The sequence below is a fragment of the Anabrus simplex genome, chromosome 8 (genome assembly GCF_040414725.1).
Source record: "Anabrus simplex isolate iqAnaSimp1 chromosome 8, ASM4041472v1, whole genome shotgun sequence".
In the NCBI taxonomy this organism is placed as follows: Eukaryota; Metazoa; Arthropoda; class Insecta; order Orthoptera; family Tettigoniidae; genus Anabrus; species Anabrus simplex.
In genome coordinates this window covers 112,689,379-112,710,786 of record NC_090272.1, presented here as the reverse complement: position 1 = coordinate 112,710,786, position 21,408 = coordinate 112,689,379, and the positions used below count along the sequence as shown (strand labels likewise).

Genomic DNA, 21,408 nt, shown 5'->3' with positions numbered 1-21,408 from the left:
GCACGTGAGAAAGCAGTCGGAACTCTGAATGAAATACTCACCCAAAAAATCATGTCTAAATTTTCTTTTTAGGATAAGAATGTTTTCATTCATTCAGAAATGCACTTGTCACGTTTACAGTGGCAGTACAGGTGTTTACAAATGTCACAATGTTATTTTCACCAATTAAAAGTATACTCGCACAGTTGAAGAAACATTCGTCAATGCTCTTTCATGTACACAATATACAAGCGGAACACAAAAATAAAAACTGTGGGATGTTTGAAGTTTGAAATGTCTTGTCATTGTGCCAGTTGAAGTGTCCCTTTGCATACAAAATAGAACATAAATTGCATTTCACTCTGTCCGGTTTTCTTCTAGTAAAAGAGTCCTGAACAGGACTCCAATGTGACATTATGCAAAGTTTACCGTCTTTCGTACGGTTTAATTACTTTCGTGCTGTTATGCTCTTTGCGCTTCGAATTCCTTCCCTCTCAACTTCCATTTACTTTCTTTAATATCTTGAAAATTTCTCTCAACACTTTCTCGCGGATTGACGTTAAAAATTAATTTGGACTTTAAGGAAACTCTTTAGCCCAAGAAAAATATGTCATCGCTTTGGAATTAAAGATATAACTGGATGAAAAAATGTTTACACTCCAGCACAGGGCGGCACACAGCCAGTATCGACAGTCAGACACAGCCAAGGCCAACTAATCTATCTAGTGCGGCATTGACACAGCACGTTCGGTACAGGCACATTCCAGCTGATGCGGAGCATATCATGTTGCCTCTCGAAGTTCTCTCTATGACGCAGTTACAGTCCTGTGTCCCGTGTCCTGGCACACTGTACTGAAACACTCCGCCTCAAGCTCCTAATGTTGCGAAACAACTGAATGTTCCGGTCTGCCCAACCCTACAAAGATGATCATCAGTTGTGTGAATCTCAGAAGAGGTAGTGGGGAATGAGACATCTCTGGCAAATTATAATATGTAATTTCAAAAAAATTACCATATTAATGTGGCTCTATTCTTTAAAAAAACCCAGAAGCATTACACACGCAAACATAAGTTACTTTTCGTGGAGCATGTACACAGTTGCTTCTTTTGGCTCACAGAGATCCTTCTCCGAAAACTGCTTTTGATAGCAGATCTCAGAGCATGATAACATTTTTGATTTTATCCACTAGGAGAGCACTATGAGTCCTTGTACTCATATTTGGTCACAAGTCAGTGTGATTCTCTCAAACAATACTGAATATTTGCACAGTTGAAGCATTGCTGTGAGGTATCAGTAAAACAGCAAGCATCACAGTGTGAGTTTAATAATGACAAGTGTTGAATGTATCACACATCATTTTGTTCAGTCTAAGACAGTATTGTAAGAGACAGCTGTTCCAATCTTCAACTCTACGCTGCAATGCACTTCTGGTGGTATCAGCAAGAGTGACATCTGCATATAAGAGAGTCCAAAGGACACTACTCTGCAGGTCGCTGTTATGAATGGTGTAAAAATATTGGTCATAGGGTCAGTTGGTGCATGCATTTCAGTGGACTTGGCAGACTGATATGCAATAGCAACTTCTGGCTTGGTGAGGAAAGCAATGGGAAACTACTCCACTCCTCATTTCCCTAGTATGCCTCTTCAGTGATGGCTAGGCTATTTATGAAAGCTGTTGGTGCAGCTGTGGATGATCAAACCAGCCTTTGGGCTGAATAACAAACACACACACATATACATTCCAAAATACAATTATGTTTATAGCCGGTTTCACCAAGCTTCGTTCTAATATACTTGAAGCCTGTCAAATACGATGACCCATTTCGTTTTACAGAGATGAGATATCTATTAGGTCAACCTATTCAATACGAATTACGTGTTACTAATAACTTTTATTTAACATGGGACCGGTCTTTTAAGTGACTTACATTCCACTTTGTCTGAATTTTACAGTGCCTACCCCAGTCATTTTTATATCGCCTCTTCAACTGATATTGTGTGGACTTGACCGTTAACTTCTTTCTTACTTATGCATTGTTTTTCGAGTTATAATCGGCTGATGATGACCCAGACTGGGGTCGAAACCGGTACCATTTCCACTTTTAATTAAATAAGAATGTAATCTCTACATCTCTTATTTACTTGTATTGAATAGGTTAAACTACCATATTTATTATTTCAATTTAACAATGTTGAGTATTTTCGGTTCCACGTATGCCTGTGAACGAATCTTTTCTATTTTAAATCAACAAAACTAAAACAGAGAAGCCAGTTGTCAGGTCACGATTTTAGGTGTGCTTTAAACTTAGTGTTTCCTCAAACATTAACTCCAAATATTGCAAAACTAGTCAACAAAACAAGACTATAAAAAATCAAGGAAACCCACGAGTGGCAACCGAGTATCGATATCATGAGGTAAAACTTATGTTTTGAGTTTACAGATTACTCTCTGTACTATTTTTGTAGTAAAACTGTGCTGTTTGTTACTATTAGCACTATTTTTACAGTGGGTGATATTGTCAAACACAGCAATTTTGTGTTGAATGTAAGTTCCGAAGATTCACCGGAAAAAGCAAGTTTAGTTTGTATAGGTAGAAATAAAGTTGCTTTATACCTTTGATGCTACTTCATAACAAAGTTACGTCACAATAAATTATGTGGAGAGAAATATGTACTACACATAACCGCATTGTACTACCTGCAGCCCTTGGGCCTCCCCCTAGGAATGACGTTGTGATTCCCCTCGCCCCTCTAGCCTTCACTTCTCAGTTACAGTACTAAGTACTTCGTTTCGCTGCCCGAGCAGAGTGTGTGACGTGTTACCTGACATCACACGTACACGCAGTTGGCTGACCCTGATGTAGACATACAAATGAAAACAAAAATGGTAGCAAATTTAGCCAGAGAGAATCAACACGTGGAAAAGAGATATATTTCTCTTTGTGAAGAATTAGATGGACAATTATATGGTAAGTTTAATTTTATTCTGATTACCATTCTTTAATTTTTAATTCGTATATACATGTAATACAATCTTATCTTCATTTCAGTGAAAACAATAAACTTTATGTCAACAAAAAGCAGAGATCTGTTCTCTTGTCTGAAGATGAACACTAGTTTTATTCCAGAAAGTCTTTCGACATGGACGAGTGACATTTTATATGTAGAAGATCAAAGGATAGTTATGGAATTGAAAGTTGTGAATGACTGTGGTGAATGGGGGTGTTAAATTAATGCAGGATTTTCATGGACTACTGACTGCAGATGAGGAGAAGCAACATGTACTGTGTTCAAGAACATTGACACTGTAGGGCCTACCCAGGTTGCAAGAAAGAAACACTGAAAAGAAAGTATCCACAAGAATACTAAAAACCATAATACAGTCTAAAGAGTGAAAATGTATTAAATTGTAATATAAAATTAGATATTAAACCTGTATCAATAGCTTTTCCACTGACTAAAAACTACAAAACCTGTAATTCCTAACATTCAAATTTTGCGCTCAAGTCGGCACAGGTTAATATCGGCTTATTGAGAGGTAATTTTATTTTTGAGTAAATCTGACCCAATGGAAATATTTACGGTGTGAGTCCCCAAAAATTAGTATAAATTTATTTTTCTGAAAAATAAGGGACACCCTAGTGTATATATACAGGTTTAATTTTTCCATAATAGTGTTGTGTAATGCATTTTAGTGCAATGCAATGTAAACTTGTTTCATTTACAGTATACATATTTAGCGTAATTATGAATCTATGATAATTCTTATCCAATGGCTGAGCCTGGGCCTTCTATAATTCAGCACCAGAAGAGAAAACCACTGACCAGTGATGAAAAGAAATGCGCTTTGAATATACAGTATTTACTAAGTTTCATGAAGACTACCCAGAAGGTACTCTTAATGAAGTAACGAATTTAGCTGCAATTTCTTCAGGTATTTCTAAGGCCAGCATCTATCGTGCAAGGAGTGAGGCAAAAACTAATGGGAAGGTGGTTACACCGCAGGAGCTCAGAAAGTGAAACAACTTACTGAAAAGTACGACAATTTCACAGAGGATAGCATTCGTAAAAAATTCACGAATTCTATTTTAGGAATGAAATTCCCACACTGAACAAAATTTTATCTTCAGTGAATAGGGACTATGATTTGCCTAATTTCCCTCATTCAACTCTGCATAGGCTTCTAAAAATCTAAGTTTGTTGCATGAAATCGCCAGTGAGCATTAAATACGAAGGACGAAATAGTGTTGTGGAGGCACAAGTATCTGAGGCAAATAAGGAAGTTTTGTGAGGATTCTAGGCCTATTTACTACTTTGACGAGACATCGGTAAGTGGGGTCACACTATATCGAAAGTGTGAAAGGACCTTAATATAAAGTCCGGTAAGCAGATGTTTCTGGAGGGATTATCGGGAGAAAAATTAAAGCTTTTGTCTTTAATTCCACCGCACATTCATGCTGCTTGTAACGAGTACTGCGTAGATACAGCTGCTATAGAACCTGGAAGACAAGTTCTGAGATTGCCACCCTAATATTGTTCTTTAAATCATATAGAACTTTTGTGCATCCAGGTTAAATGACACGTGGCACGGAATAACGTAAAGTTTTCGATTGGTGAAATGAAGTGCTGCTGATGGAAGGGCTACAAAATGTCACGCCAGATCGGTGGAAGTCATGTGTCCAACATGTGGAAACTCTATGACCTTGCAGAGGATGTCATGGAACGCTTTGTCGTCAACCTGGACGACGACACCAACAGTGTGCAAAAGATTGACGTCATCGTAGACAGTGACTAACCGGGAGTCAGTTTATGTTATGTTCAGTTTGATTTTCTTTCGCTGATGATGATGCTTGTTGTTTAAAGGGGCCTAACATCTAGGTCATCGGTCCCTAATGGTACGAAACGAGATGAAATGCAAGGGCAATTTAAATGTCTGAAATTCATCCACTGACCAGAATTCAAAACGTGATAAGAATGAATGAATATGAATTTAAAACAATCAGTGGATCCGATCTGCAATGCCTCACCTTCCCAGAAAACTATATTACTGACCAAGCGACTGCTTCCAAAGCACAAACCTGAATCGATAATGTTTGTCTAAACGGGTTCAAAATCCAGGTCAATGGTCCTTCATAATGGTACTGTACTTATCGCTAGTAGTGTAGAACCATAGTGTTTCTCAAATTGCGGTACTAATCAAAAGTAGCGCAAACTCACGATGTTCCAAACATTACAGTACTACTCACAAGTATTGTTTGTCACACAGGTAACGCACACCTATGATGTTTTGCACATAATGGCGCCATTAGTAGGCAACACAAAACCATAGTGCACCTCACATAGTGGGTACAAATCAAATGCAACGTGGACCCATGGTGTAGCTCATATAGTGGTACTAATCACAGGCAACATCCAGATCCATGCTGTTTCTCACATATTGGCAACATAAGCCTGTGATGTTTCACATATAGTGGTACTATTTTAATCACAGGTACTGGAAACCCACAGTGAACTGCTCTCTGCTGCTACTAATCACAAACCTATTGTGTACCTAACATAGTGGTATTACTCGCAAGCGACCCATGGTGACGGTACTAATCACAAGTAGTTCCATGGTTCTAATACAATCATCTCTTGGTCGCCCCTTTTAGTAGCCTCTTACGACAGGCAGGAGGTACCGTGGGTGTAGTCTTTGCGTCCCCCACCCACAGAGGGTAGAGAGAGAGAGAAAAAAGAAGGAATCCGTCACTTCAAAAAAGGAATTAACCGATGAAGAAAGGTAAGGACCACGAAAGGCGTGAAAATGAAAGACTCCCTAGGTCTTTAATGCTCTAATACCACTGGGGTCGGTAAAGAACAAGAGTTGACCAAGGGAGGTCAGACAGGGTATATTAAAGTGAGAAGCCTGGCACAAGTAAATGGAAGCAATGCCAGGACTCAGCTAAGGGCCCTGTGGTCGCCAACCCACGCTCCCAAGTTGAGAGCCCCTGGGTCCTTTTAGTCGCCTCGTAAGACAGGCAGGGGATACTGTGGGTGTATTCGTCTGTGTCCCCCACCCACAGCGGGGCGATTTTCTTTCATTATTATTTTATTTCTTATTAACATAGCTTATTTATTTATTTTATTATTAATTATTTTCACTTGTTTGCATATGTATTTATTTCGTATAACAGAGCTTGCCTCGGCGAGCCAGCATGTTTACACGAATGTTACTAGCGTTCCCAGCACAAGTTTGCGGCAGTAGAGGGAGACAGCTGCTCGGGTTTACTCCATCTCACAAGTACGCTGCGACAGAGTATATAAACTATCTTTGAAAGTCTGTTGCAAATCGTTTAGATTTCCTTAAGCATAATTTCACTAATATCGTCTTCCTCCTTATGAGTTCGGTTTTTCATGACATCCACAGATTTCCTTTTATGCTGAGAAAATTTTCCTTTAACCTGCCCAGTGATCAATTATGAGTTCACCTGATTTACCAAAACACTATATTTCCTTCCCTTTCGAAGATACATTCAGAGGTACCAAGGCAATTCTTCGTCCTAATTCCTCCAACTGCCAAATCTGCTTATACCTTTCGCTCATTTACGTGCCTAACAGAAACTATGCTGTGAGTAATAGTATTCCTGGTGAACAGTTCCACCCCAAACTACCCTCCCCATTTTAAAACATGTTAAGAGCACTTTATAACCTCCCCTATCTTTGTTATTTCTCCTTAACTCCTAACACATTCAAATACATCCTCTTTGTTGACTCACCAGTTCTACTTTCTTTTATAAGCTCCATTAATAGTGATGGCTGCACACTGAATTCCATTTTGTTTGCCACGTTGTTCCCAAGGAGTCCCTTGCTTGTCAACTGAAAGTGAGCCTCCGTTACTCCCCAAGGTTCAAGGCTTGCTTAAAATGCTCTGAGCGTGTTCTGTAAAAATTCAGTAAAGCAGGATGCTACCTTACTCACACAGTCCCAGTCAGAATCTCTCCACTAACAGATTAGAGACCTTTTGTGGATTGTATACAGTAGTCCTAGCTGCCTGAACGTAAGGAGGGCCATGACTTAGAATATGTTCAAGTTGCCCACTCTTATTCCATAGCAAATGGTATCCTAATATTCTTACTACAGGCTTACCACAGAATCCACCAGCTAAATCTTTGCCTTTTATATAATTTCTTTACATTTCAATAGGATAACATTTAATTCTTGTTAGATGTACATTTTGTACGATCTTAACAATATGTACAGACTAGGTTTATATAGAATTTTATTCTACAGCAAAGCATGCAATTTTGGATGATTATTAAGAATAACTATTGTTATACAACATATAATAGATAGCAGAAAGAGTTTGTTAGATACAATTTAAAATAGACAAATATCTTACTTGGATGCAAGGTTGGTACATGCTGAGCTAAGCGGTCATCCTTGAGCATGTGAAGGAGAGTGGTTTTGCCAGCATTATCCAATCCTAAGAACAGCAGCTTTCCAGATTTTTTCCACAAGCCTGTGAAAATCACAAACAAGCATGCAGCACAAACAATGCATAAACTTACATGTGTAAGGAACAGGATCGATGCTACCCTCTTCTAATAATGCCCTCATTAATGTGAACTTGCCAGAATTTTCCAGCCCTAAGAATGCGTATCTACCCTTAGTGGGATGCCAACCTTTGATAAAAATAAACAAAAGAGAATGAGAGTAATTCTAAAGAAATACAAACAAAAGGAAGGTACATTTTACATCAAAATAATAAGAGAAGAATTCTAAATTTCATGGGTATTAAGGCCAGTAAAGAGAACTCTATAGGTACAGTAACAGATCAATATTTTTATAGCCCTGTCTACTTACTATTTATTACTGAAATACAAGCATATTCAGAAAACATGCACAAAAAGTGGTCTGTAGCAGCAACAGCTGCTTACCTAATGGATGAATGTTTAAAAATAAATCACCACCCATCTCTCTATCCCCATATGCAATGCTATATACAGTAGTTTGCTGTCCTCTGTTTCCCCAGTTAGGACAAGCACTCTTCAATGTATGTGCATATTTCAAACAATTAAAAGACTGAAATGTTTTCCCTAAAAAAATTAACACAACCTTTAAAGATTTACATTTTTGATGTTTTCATAGGCACAGCATCTGACCCACTAATTTCATGAATTGGTTTACATTGTCTCCTTTCATCAATAATCCACTGCACTCTTCTGATTTATAAGTACCTATTCAAATCTTATGCCTTTGCTGGCGGGACCCAGTGTTTACAGTGCACTATGCCTTCGGGTATAGGCTAGAGCAATTTTGTTTCATTGATCTGTCTCTGTCTTATCCTTGGCTTTGACAAAATGAAAGTGACAGGTATGAGTGAGTGATGTTAGTAATGCCATTCCTTATGCAGCCAGTCCCTGCTATGAATGGTGTGAAAATGTTGCCCATAGGGTTGGTTGGCGCATGCATTTCAGTGGGCTTGGCAGACTAATATGTAACAGCAACATCTGGCTCGGTGAGGAAAGCAACAGGAAACTCATCATTTTCCTAGTACTCCTCTTCAGTGATGCCTATGCCATCTATGACAGCCGAACCAGCCTTTGGGTTGAGGACTAAACATACACATACATTCCAATCTTGAGTTTTTATAACCATTTTATCTGCCATTAGGTTAGCTAGGATACTTTTGCAGCAATCTTCTTCTTCTTGCCCTACTGCTTTTTTCCACGTCTGTCGGGTCGTGGGTGCGAACTGTGTCGCACATGTGGATTTGGCCCTGTTTTACGGCCAGATGACCTTCCTGGCACCAACCCCATATAGAGATTGTAAGCACACCCAGTCCCCGAGCCAGAAGAATTAATCAGAAGCGATTAAAATCCCCGACCCGGCCAAGAATCGAACCCGGGACCCTCTGAACCAAAGGCCAGTACGTTCACCATTCAGCCAACGAGTCGGACAGGATACTTTTGCAGCAATACTTTTTTTTGCTATTTGCTTCACGTCGCACCGATACAGATAGGTCTTATGGCGACGATGGGATAGGATAGGCCTAGGAATTAGAAGGAAGCGGCTGTGGCCTTAATTAAGGTACAGCCCCGGCATTTGCCTGGTGTGAAAATGGAAAACCACGGAAAACCATCTTCCGGGCTGCCGACAGTGGGGCTCGAACCCACTATCTCCCGATTACTGGATACTGGCCGCACTTAAGCGACTGCAGCTATCGAGCTCGGTGCAGCAATACTGAAGCTAATTGGACCATCATAATGTATTAACAATTTGTTTAGGATAACTGTAGGATTGTAATATATTTGATTTCTGTACAATCCACCAGAATTACACACTAAACAATTTAAAAAATTACTAAACCAATATTATAAAGAGAGAGTTTGTGAAGTGGTTTCTATCATGGAGAGTAATAACGGAAACCAATTAACTGATTTCAGTAATTCTTTCTTTCATGTTATTACAGGCAAGAAATAATATACTAGTTTATCAGGTGAGCAGACAGTTGAGAAAACTGGAGCAAGTCTGAGACATTGTGTGTTTGGGACGCTTAAAAAAGAATACATCTCCTGAACTGTTAGTATTATTAAATATGGATCTCACCAAGTGAGAATGCAATTTTCTTCAATGTGTAATTTCCTCCCAACTACCATTTCTTTTTTAGGAGCGAATTCTTTTCCAATAAAAATAATTACAAATTTCTTTACATCACACCGACACAGATAGGTCTTATGGCGATGATGGGAGAGGAAAGGCCGGGGAGTAGGAAGGAATTGGCCGTGGCCTTAAAGTACAGCCCCAGCATTTGCCTGGTGTGAAAATGGGAAACCACGGAAAACCATCTTCAGGGCTGCTAACACTGGGGTTCGAACACACTATCTCCCGGATGCAAGTTGCACGTCCCTAACCGCACAACCAACTTGCCCGGTGTAGGATTTAGAATAATAATAATAATAATAATAATAATAATAATAATAATAATAATAATAATAATAATAATAAAGGTGCACCCAATGGGCATAGGAGTTCATTACAACTTATTCTAAACAGAATTGTATCAGTGATGCTGTTCTGTTGGCACATTTCATGACGTGATATTTTTCACAATTTTTACCGCATAAACTACAAAACACTCTTGCGTTGCCTCGTGGAACAACTTCAGACTGTAAATTCGGTGGTGGAATCGATGGGTTGCCAAACGTATCATTAAGTGCCTCAGCTCATATTCTGCTTCCATCCAGTCTTTGGTTTGCATAGTCATGGTGGTGGAGAATTCTTCATCTATGTTATTCCTTTTCATTTGCAACTCTTGTAGGAGCTCTGTGTATGCAGCTGTAGCTGGCAAGAGGAATTGTAGCCTCAGGTCCTCTACTAGAAATGTTTCCCTCACCAGTACATAAGTGTAACAAGACTCCACGTATTTTGAGAGTCCTAGCACCTTTTTTAAGTATCTCGCTTTTCCCTTAATTGCTTCTTTGGTAGGTATTCCCATATTAATTCCAGTCCATAAGTAAGCACGGGAATCACTTTCACTTCAAATAATTTCATTGCTGTGGCTATGGACATTCTCGATATATGCCTAGCAGCAGCTAGTCTTTCCCTTATATGGATTGTAAAGGCTGATGCAGTTACTTGGATGGTGATGCCCAGGTACTTAAAAGTGATTCCTTGGAGTCAGCACTAGTCCTTTGCACGTTATAGCTTCTCTTCTGTGTAGCCTACCTCCTTTTCTATAAGCTACAAATTCTGTCTGTCTTTAGTTTATCACTAAGTTATCTTCTTCTGTCCACTCTGCAACGAGGTCCATCGCTTTTTGTAGATCTTCTGTTTTCTGAGGCGAGCCATATCATATGCATAAATGTAGATGCTTGTGTTCAGTGCGCCTTCCTCGATTCTGGTGACTACTTCGCTCGAGTAGATGTTAAATAAAATTGGGCTGAGTGGATTGCCCTGTAGCACACCAATCGTTTGACTTATCCAATTTGATTTTGATAGCCCATCCCACACCTGTATTTGATTTTCAGCCAGTATATTTGTAATTGGTCTTGTCAGCTCTGACTGCCCTACTAGGTTCTCCAGTTTTTTCAAAAGCAAAGTACTAGGAAATTAAAAAAAAAAGGCCTGAGGGTAGGAAGGAATCGGCCATGGCCTTAAGGTACAGCCCCAGCATTTGCCTGGTGTAAAAATGGGAAACCACGGAAAACCATCTTCAGGGCTGCTGAATTACAATAAGACATATATGATTTGTTCCAAACTCTAATGGCCTGCCAAAAAATGTCACTCTTCGAGCATATGACCCACAAAGCTCAGACATTGAGCATGGTACAGTCAGGTAGTTTAGGGTGAAAATTGTTATCTGTATCCATTAGTGGAGCAAGTCCAACAATCATTATACTTCTCGCTGTGAGAAAGATTAAGGTGGAAGGCAGGGACAAGGAAAGAAAAAGTGGAGCAAACCAAAGGAAACTGATGTCTCTGTGACCCTTAAAAGAGAACACATAGCTTAATTTGTTAGAAATACAGGTTCTAGAACAAGTAACATTTGCAGGCTATAGCCCTGGCCATCCTAATTGACATAGAGGCTGAAACGAATGATGGAATTTGACAGAAAGGGTGTTCAGGGGTTAAGCTGTTATTGGGCTATTCACTATTGTTACTAACAGTATTGAAATCTAATTCAGACTCCAATGCAGGCAGATTTAATGATATAGAGAAAGATAATTTTCTTTTAGATACATGATGGAATATTTATGAATGGGTGGAAAGGTTAACAGAGGGTTGGTTAGCATAAAAAGCGATCAAATCAGTCTCGAAGCTGACAGAACCATCACCACCACCACCTTCGATGTACAGTATTTTCTAACAGAAAAATCAGTATAAAATTAAACTCCGAGCTGTCAGTGGAGAGATGGCATGGGAGGACATCAGTAGACGAATAAGTTTGAATGATGTCTTTAAAAGTAAGAAAGATCACAATTTCATTTATAGGAAGGGGAGTTAGGGATTGGAATAACTTACCAAGGGAAATGTTCAATCATTTTCCAAATTTCTTGCAATTCACTCTATAATACTGCTGATGCAATAAAGCATAATTTTACAGGAATTACAATAAGACTTATCAAAGCTTATATCACTGAGAAACACTCCAGTCTCATGAAAGGTGACACAGCAAAATAATTATCATGCATCAAACAAAACATGAGGTAAACCAGATAGTTAATTTGACTAGTATCTTTCTTGCAAGGCACTGTACATAAGGGCAGGGTTTGCAAGTATGAATTATAAATCAGGTTGTGAAATTGAGAATTTGAAATAGACAAGCAAAAATTTCAGTTTTAGAAATGTGTAGAGAAATAACTGGTAGCAATACAGTTGTATTCCGATGGTTATTAACCTGCATCCTGGATTAAAGATTGGGACACACATTTTGGCAAAGTAGACTTAGCAGAGGTTCTCTCTCAGTAGTGTGGTTTCCTGTCAATTTCATTACAATAATGTCAGTCTCCTCGGTTGAATGATTCTGCTACACGATCAAAGGCATGTGTTACACAAGTTGCTTCTTCAGCTTTTATAATATAAGGTGCAGCATCGCTAATAAAAAGTAACAATATTTATCATTCTTAATGTCCTGTGGCTGCAGGGAACCCACAGCTAGGCCTGCACTGAAATGTTTTGCTATAGTTTTTTTATTGCACTTTTCTAGAACATCAATGTAAAAGAATCAGCTTACAATAATCTTACAAATCAATGATTACGTTGCCAAGTAGTAGCCTGCATTCTTTGTGTTCTCGTCAATAGAAACCCAAATTAGACTGTCCTTAGACAGCCTTATCTTCTGAACAGTTTCATCGTATATGGCTGAACAATAGATTTTTCTGAACGTTGTACTCACTTGGAATTTTTCGATTAGTATATTCAAGGGATTACATGAACCACAGATTATTCAGTTGAAATTTCATTGTTTGTTAACTTGATATTTACTGGCTGAAATGTGTTGCTGCACCAGGAACCTCTGAGTAGATGCCACTGTAAGCTACACTGACGCAAATTACATAATATCTTACCGTCAGTTGACAAACCATCAACCTTAAATTCTGATAGGTTAACATTTTAATTTTAAACTCGTTGACTGTGCTACTTTAGCATATTGTAACAATGTATAGTAGAAGACTATGATCAGTCTTACTGCTAATTCGAAATGTGAATGACTGGTAAGTGAACTAGATGGAGGCATCAAACAATGAAAGGGAATGTCTGAGTTATGAAATAATCAGAAAACCACAGACATACTGCAGATGAATGAGACTTCCCGAGTTATGAAATAATGGTCCAGGCAGTCTGTTAATTTATCCGTAATTATGGACTATATTGATTTTAATGACTAAGAATATGGAACATATGTGCTAAACTCCAAAATATGGAAAACAGGCATTGCATTTTTCAACTTTACACATCATGATTCGTAAAGGTAATATAAAATATATTTAATTTTAGTTTCCTAAACATATGTATTTACACAAAAATCTGTTCACCGCTGATGATATTCTGTGATGGCAAAGATAATCTCACAGACAAGATAGATTTCACCATCTGTCTTGGTGGTAATTGCACCTTGTTGTATGTCAGCCTTTCCCAGCAACCTGTATCTTCTGTGATGGCCTTTCATCCTGGCTTCCTTGGGTTCCTAGTGCCGTTTTGAGTTTGATAACTTTCAGGAGCAAGTTACTAATGTGTTAGAGGGTCATGCAGCTCTGACGTATTATTATGAGGGAAAATCAAGACTCAAAACAAATCTTTTACTTAATTTTCACTTTTGTTTTTTTTACTTTCATTTTTTCTACCACTATTCTACAGTCTCCATCAAGGGACATTATTCTATCACTTATGTAGTCCACTCTTTCTACACACTTATCTATGTTGCTGGTTATTATCCTCACTCCATTTTCTGCCTTCTGTCCTCCATTTGTATCCCTTCCTCAGCTTCTTTCCCTTTTCTCTCCACTTAACCATAGCTATATTCTTCTTCTCCATAAAATCAATCACCTCTTCTAGCTTTCCAGTCAATGATACGAGTGAGTGCCACCCTCGTAACGTTCCCTACTGGTTACCCACTTCTCACAGTTCCCCCATGTGTATTATTTGCACACTTTTTAGTGATAGATGGACACCCTAGTGCTGAATCGGTCGACCTCGGCAATTTTCGAGATTCGTACTGGCAATCTTTGAAACACAAACTATGAATCGCTTATGCATTGCTGTGCGACATCTGGCGTACACTTTACGTACCAGTACTGTTGTTGTTTACACAGCAAAGCCAAATTATAGAATTCATGCTAGGAACAAGATTCGCATCGAGAAATGTTATATGTGTGTGTGACACAGTTGTTGGCTTGAGATAATAAAGGTTTAGAAAATTCATATCGATCGATCATATTATCGATTCAATTCAGATTTAATTTCCAATCAGTTGGGAGTATTACCCAGAACCAGGAGAGCTCCCTCCTTACTCCTCACTCACGTACACAATCCATCACTAAAAAGTCTGCGGGTAATATGAACTCAATGTAGGATGTTAAAAGGTTTGTTTTTTTCACCTATTCAATACATATAAATTTTATAATTTAGGAATTTATTGTAGATTCCACTTGAGACATGTTTCGCCCTTCATTGAGGGCATAATCAGTCAAAATATCACCTCAAGGTAAAAAATCAGGTAACTGGTTAGTAGTAGACATGTACAAATTAATACATATTATTAACAACATACAAAAATTAAGTATGGGAAATAGTTGCACAAAAGTGATGGTTGAACATGTAGGTTTATAGATGAAAAGTCAGCACCAATGCCTAAAATTAACATAGTAGAGTTCTGCAGTGGTGCTCTGGAGAAACAGTTGACGCAATCATATGATAATATGAACTCTGCATTACTTCCGGGGAATGTCCTAACCTCTTCAGAGGGAGATTTCAGACCGTTATTACAAGGGGGTCGCCGCTCCCACAGGCATTTTACAGTTACTGCCAGCAGGTGATCAGGCTGCTCCTAACATGGAGTACAGACATATTTTGCAGCCGTCCCTAACCTGGGTAAGACGCTACTCAATGGGTTCCAGTGTCATTTCCTATCTGGCAATCCATGCTGAACTTGAACTGGTCAATTCTGTTTACAGAAAAGAGAGGGATTTTTCACAAAGAAAACGCATGGAAACAATTGTGCTGATGCAACATCTACTGAGGATCCTGCTTGGAAGTATATGTCTGTGATGACAGGAATTAAATGCAAACTATAAATGCAGAAGATTGACCAATAACTAACCACAAGAATTGTTTTTTAAAATTTAGGCCTATTCATGGCTCTTAAGCCTCCAAGGCTTAGACGGCAGCGCGTCGGCCTCTCACCGCTGGATACCGTGGTTCAAATCCCGGTCGCTCCATGTGAGATTTGTGCTGGACAAAGCGGAGGCGGGACAGGTTTTTCTCTGGGTACTCCGGTTTTCCCTGTCATCTTTCATTCCAGCAACACTCTCCATTCTCATTTCATAGCATCTATCACTCATTAATAAATCACTTTGGGAGTGGCGACCCCATCGTACTAACAGCCTATATCTGCTTCATTCATTCCATCCCTGACCTGGTCAATGACTGTAAAACAGGTTGTAGGTTTTCATTTTCATGGCTCTTAATTTTGGTACATTGGTATTTCACTTTACTTTAAACTGGAGGTCCAGAATTCAACATCATCCCAATGGGTAACAAAGAGCACAATATACGGTAGTTGTCATTGTACCAAAAACAGTCTACTCAAAGAGCGCCAATTCTCCAAGGCCTACCTATCTAGTACCGGTAGTGGCATGAAGCAACAAAAACTAGAAAGTCATAGAAAAATATAGGTCCTAGCAATTTCTTAGTCAACCTGTAAATAATCTGTTTAATTCTTTTATATTAAACATGTAGCCTATCATTAAGATAGATGCTATCTCTTCACTGTATATATAGGTAATGCTGGCACATTCAGCAAATAGGCATGACAGACAGTCCTCACATTAAACGACTGCTCAGTGAACATACTCTTCATTTCCTAGTTTACACAACATATGGACTGCTATTAAGTGGAATCAATAACCTATACCTGTTGAAAAAATAACAGTAAACTAATTTCACAAAACTTACCTAAATATCCTAAAACACCAGTAAACCAGTCCCAAAGGAACATGTTAACTGAAAAAAGAAAAGGGGAGGTTAACAGTTTTTTTAAAAATACACATCACTATGATTAAATTGAAACACAGGTTTATATAACCGATTACAAAGCTGAACGGTATGGTAATCCTGTCATTTAGGTCCATAAATGACTCAGCTTCTTTAAACTGATCATAGGCAAATGATCATCTTCTTAAAATGGGAAACAAACGAAAAATCTTAGTTAAATGAGAAAATAGAGAACATTCTGACTACGGGTCTGTAAACGAAAAAGTAAATTATAAGTGCATGCGAACGACTAATTATTGACCATAAGGCCCAGATTTAATCCAGACAGCTTATTCGGTTTACGGCAAGGACTTGCTTTGCAATAAATAAACTTCAGAACTCTCTCCCTACTTAGCTTAGTTTGCTACATGATGTTGGTATATTTCTACGACATGAAAATATAATGTCCATTTAAACATACCTGAATATTCGCAAGCGCGGAGAAGAACAGAGAAAAAAGCGTATAAAAGCGTGCACAAATCGTGAGGGCAAACGATTACTGCTCGTCAAGAGCAGTCCGAGACGGTACGTCAGCTCCGAAACAGTTGGCAAACAAGTGAAGGCGAGTGAAGGTAAATTTCCGGCGTGACAATTGACGGACGACTTATATTCCACTATAAGGTTTTACAGCGCAAAGATTAAGCAATAATATATAATTTTTAAGATTATAATACTTCAACATGAACCTTAAAGAATTTCTCTACAAAACACCGGAGTGTTCGAGTTCCATTTATTATCGTAGTACACTGTGTAGCCCAAGAAATGCCACTATCAGATATCAAAGTATGTGCGCAATGGTGGCGTTTTGTATTGGCAAGCGAGTTTACGCAGAAGAAACTATCGAGAAGTAAAAATTAAGCAAATTTTGCATGGTCATGGTAATCAGATGAATTATAACTGTACTTTTATTTCGTATTCCCATGCCATTTCACTATGTTAGGCATTTATCGTTATTCCAGTTCGATGGACCTTCCGTCTTTTAATTGGATTTAAATGTCATTGTAGCCTAATTGACGCGGGCGGGTAAGAATCCATCAGTTGTCCTATTGCTTGACCTGAGTAATTATATGTGTTAAAATGTTTTCTGAGCAGACTTACAACTGTGAATAAAATCATCGCCTGAAATAGGGTGTTACAGTGTTATCGTCGGATATACCATACCGTTAATGGGCCCTTGACGGGTGGGGAGTTGGGAGGGGGCTTGATATCCAAGTGACATCGCAACTAACTTGTCCCCAAAGCTGCCGCAGTTGAAATCCTGGCTAATACATACGGGTTTTCAAAAATGTAAAACCTTTTCCAGACACACTGATGATGTAGGTCTACAGTAGTATCGTCTCAATTTCTCCTCGTTACTCCTGTTTTGTGACTGTCTGTGTGTTCACGTCTATTTCACAACTGAAGATAAATACCTTGTACTTAAATTAAAAAGATTAGAATGTAATAATCCCGGATGAGCATTACTGTTAACACTTGGGCTATGGTACCTCTGGACAATGGTGTAGAGCTGGTTCTTGATAAGATGACAACTAGGTATGTGCCCTCTCCATTAATAATGAAGGTATACATCCACTGTGTCTTGAGAACTATCTATTTCTTGTTTTCATTCCCCGCCCAAAGGGCGGGGCGGGCCTCTCGGAGGGTGACGCCCTCGCTCAGGCCGGGAGAAGTGAAGAGAACTGGGAGGTGTGAGAAATGAGGAAGGTGGGTAATGCGGTATGAAGAAGTTAAGGAGATGAGAATAACGGATGTGTAGGTTATTTAGTGCTTTGTGGACAGATTTACAAATACTTGTATAGGAGAAAAGTCAAGAAGGGAAGGTTTAACCAAGGTTGCAAGGGATAAGATGAGGTGCAAGGATGTGATAGAAGGAAGAGAAGTTAACAAGAGAAGTGAGTAGAAGGCTAAGGAGGTGAGAGGTTGGCGATGCTGGAGAAAAGTAACGGGGTGGGGGTAGATAAGGTCGGAGATGTGGACTAGGTGGTTGAGGAGAAGGGGCAGGTCGGGGACGGCGACGAGATGTGGTATGTCGGTTCAAGATTTGCGGAGGCGAGCGAGATGGTTCAACTCGATGGTGGTAGCCATAGAGGTTTATCCCGTTGTCGATGAGGCGTTGAGCGTCTTCGGAAGTTGGAAGATGGAGTCTGATTAAGAAGGTCGGGCCGTCGACGTTGTGGATGCGAAACGCTCTTCGCACGGGCAGTCCTGACTGGCGGAGTTCCTGGGCGATGACGTCAGCTGGTATACTTGGTTCCATACCGTGAACGACGCAGCTATACAGGATATTACGATCCGAAGGCGGTGGCGTCGATGGTGGACATAACATAGTTCCAGGAGTAATAGTTCCCTCGGCAGATGGCTGAAGAGATGTGCTTTGGGGACGTGATAGATCAGGGGTGGGAGGGATGGGGAGAGAAGACATCATAAGGGGGAAAAGATAGGACATCGTTGTGGTGGTAATAGGAGTGTTGAGTGAGGTGTGCGCAGAGGTGGTAGTGGTGGTGGTGGTGGTGGTGGTAGTAATGGTAGTAACGGTGGTGGTGGAGCTAGAGGACGCGTGTGCTGGTGGTGACGGGGATGGAGGGGTTGTGATGGGCGAAGCGGCTGTAGCAGGTGCGTTGTCCATGAGCTGCGCGAAGACGTTGGAAGGAGTAGATTCCACACGGTGAAGGTGATGTTGGATGAACACACCATTATCGTGAAGGTTGAAGTAGGCATCTGCAGAGTCGACATACAGAAGTACATCCGGTGATGGTGCGGGGCCGTCGTAGAGTCGTGCGGCACTATGAACGCCGAGGATGCGCAGATCGGTCTGGATGGCTTCGTCGGAGATTGCAAGGTCAACATCACGGACTATACAGGTATAATACATGGCGGGAAGGCCGACTTCCAACTTGGTGTCTGGCCGATATGCTTTGTTGGGTCGGCTGGGTGCGATGTTAGAGTTGCTGCGTCACCCGGCCGAATCAAAAATAGTTTGGGATGAGATAATGGAGAAGACAGTCCACTGTAGAGACAGACGACGAAGGCGTGTTGTCGAGAAGTGAGCTGTGTGTCTTGAGAACAACTGCAGTGTCCTTTTATATTCAGTAAACTTAAGGTAGTCAACTGAGTAGACCAGCAGTTGCCTAGAATGGAATTTGTAACTGAGAGACCTCATGAAAAAAATGATAGTGCCATAACTACTGTTACACAAGGTATCTTGGTCTCATTGACTGGTGGTTCTGTACAGTATAACGGGCCTATGAAGATACTAACAGTTACTGTATCTTTGGTATGTAAACCATCCAAAGCCTCAGTTTTGATAGGGGCATTATTTCTAAGTGACTTGGTTACCGACTTCTCACCAAAGCGGGTGCAGTTCGAATCCTGGCTGATATAAAAATTTTTTAAAAAAGCATCTGAAAGTGCACTATGTTTGAAAGTTCATTCTTTTCTGTAGTCTTTAATTGATTTAGTTCCTTTTGTGCACACAGTTACATGATAAAAGTTGAAGTTCTGTTTGCATAAGGAACAAACACACTTATTGTCTGGTTTGTTGTATTTATTTTTTCTGCAAATCCTGTAATGGAAACCATGCACTGCTAGCCTTCAACAATATTTTATTATATTTCAGTAATAATATCACGTTACGGCTATGGAGCCAAGCTCTGCATTCAGGAGGCGAGTGGGTTCGAACCCTACCGTCAACTGTCCTGAGAATGGTCTTCTGTGCTTTCTTTTTTTTTTCACTTCCATGCAAATGCTGGGACAGTTCCTATTCGCAGACCACAGCTGATTCCTTCAACTTCCTTACCCAGTTTCATTCACCATCTTTCATTACATTTTCATTATCTTCTCAATTGAGGTTGGCATCAGGAAGGGCATCCAGCCTTGAAAACATACTGTAAACTATCATCTCACCTCATCCCCAACCCTGTATTTGGCAGCAGGGCTTAGGAGTCAATATGTATTCCATTAATATTGTCTAAACATTTATCTATAAAAGTGATTCTTCCTTTAAAAAACTCAGCCCAGAGGGCTTGCCTGTTTATCAAAACTTGGCCGTGGAAAGGTGAAATTTCACACACAATTATAATATTCTGACTTAGAATAACATGTAGGCTGTTTACTGTCGTTTTGTCTCTTAAGGGGCCATTCAGCAAAATAATATGCAATGCAAGCCAAAAGAAAATGTATGACTTGAACTCTTTAAAAATTAATACAGTATTCTGCCTAAACGGTTGGTCCTATTAAAAAATAGAGACCACCAAGTATACTTAAAGGGAGGGTACCCAACTTACCCAACCGTTGTCACTGACTTTTCAATGAGAGCAGTTTATTTATGTTTCAGAACATCAGAAACAACATTTGGTGCAATTTGACATGCTATGGACCACTGGAAGTCGGGGGGGATTATGGAGCGCAGAGACATGGAATCGGTCTGCTAGTCACGTATAAGAGGTGAATGTGACCTGTTGTATGCATTGGCTGTTACAAAATGAAACCAGCTGTGGTCGTTAAGTTGTCGGTGGATTTCTTTGGTATTTCAGAGGAAAAGCCAACGAGGAGAGATCAGATAGTTTTCAAACAGATTAGAACACCGCTGCTTGATGGAGAAGTTCTTGTTGAAGAGTATAGAACTCTTATGGTAGACGAAGAAGTCACCAATGAAGAAGTTATTTAAAGTGATTTTCAGGATGATACAGCTAGAAAATGAGACAACTTCAGAAAGCATTCCAGCATTATGTGGCAGTGATGAGATCAGTGAGTCCTCATATTATCCATCACCACCAGAGAATAATAGAACAAAATTTCCTAAAGGTTATTTGGCTGATGCTGGACAATCTGGACAAAGCAGCCAAGATGAAATGATCCTCCACAATGGTGCCCTCCTGGAGTCAAATTCACTACTGTAATGGAACAAAAAAAAGATAAATAAAAAATGACTTAATTAATGAACATTGGTTTTCATGGCTCATTGTATTAAAATAAAGAAATAAATATGAACTGGATTAAAACCACTTACATATATTTAACAAAGTTGAGCCTTCTGCCAAATTACATTGGCCTTCATCAGGGCATGTGAACATTTGCCTCTGACAGTGAGTAAAGAAATTCGAGCATCTAGGAAGTTCCATGTGGTTGTGGTTGCTAATATATTGGCATGATAAAAAGGCTTGTTAGCACCAGGGTGAAAGAACACATCAGTTCAG

At 39.6% G+C, this 21,408-nt stretch overlaps 1 protein-coding gene and 1 long non-coding RNA gene across 2 annotated transcripts in view; one reads left to right on the top strand and one right to left on the bottom strand.

Annotated features, from left to right (window-relative positions):
* LOC137501906 (small COPII coat GTPase SAR1A-like) overlaps positions 1-10,457 on the bottom strand; it is a 46,347-nt gene extending 35,890 nt beyond the window's left edge. Inside the window, exons 1-3 of the mRNA XM_068229065.1 lie at positions 10,166-10,457; positions 7,528-7,641; positions 7,359-7,478 (exon numbers count right to left, since the gene is read on the bottom strand). Coding sequence (XP_068085166.1) covers positions 7,359-7,478; positions 7,528-7,641; positions 10,166-10,457 — 526 coding nt within the window. The remainder of the gene's footprint in view (positions 1-7,358; positions 7,479-7,527; positions 7,642-10,165) is intronic.
* A 6,512-nt stretch (positions 10,458-16,969) lies between these two features.
* The window catches only part of LOC137501889 (uncharacterized), a 42,310-nt gene continuing 37,871 nt past the window's right edge, over positions 16,970-21,408 (top strand). The window contains exon 1 of the long non-coding RNA XR_011018677.1: positions 16,970-17,091. This is a non-coding gene — a long non-coding RNA (uncharacterized lncRNA). The remainder of the gene's footprint in view (positions 17,092-21,408) is intronic.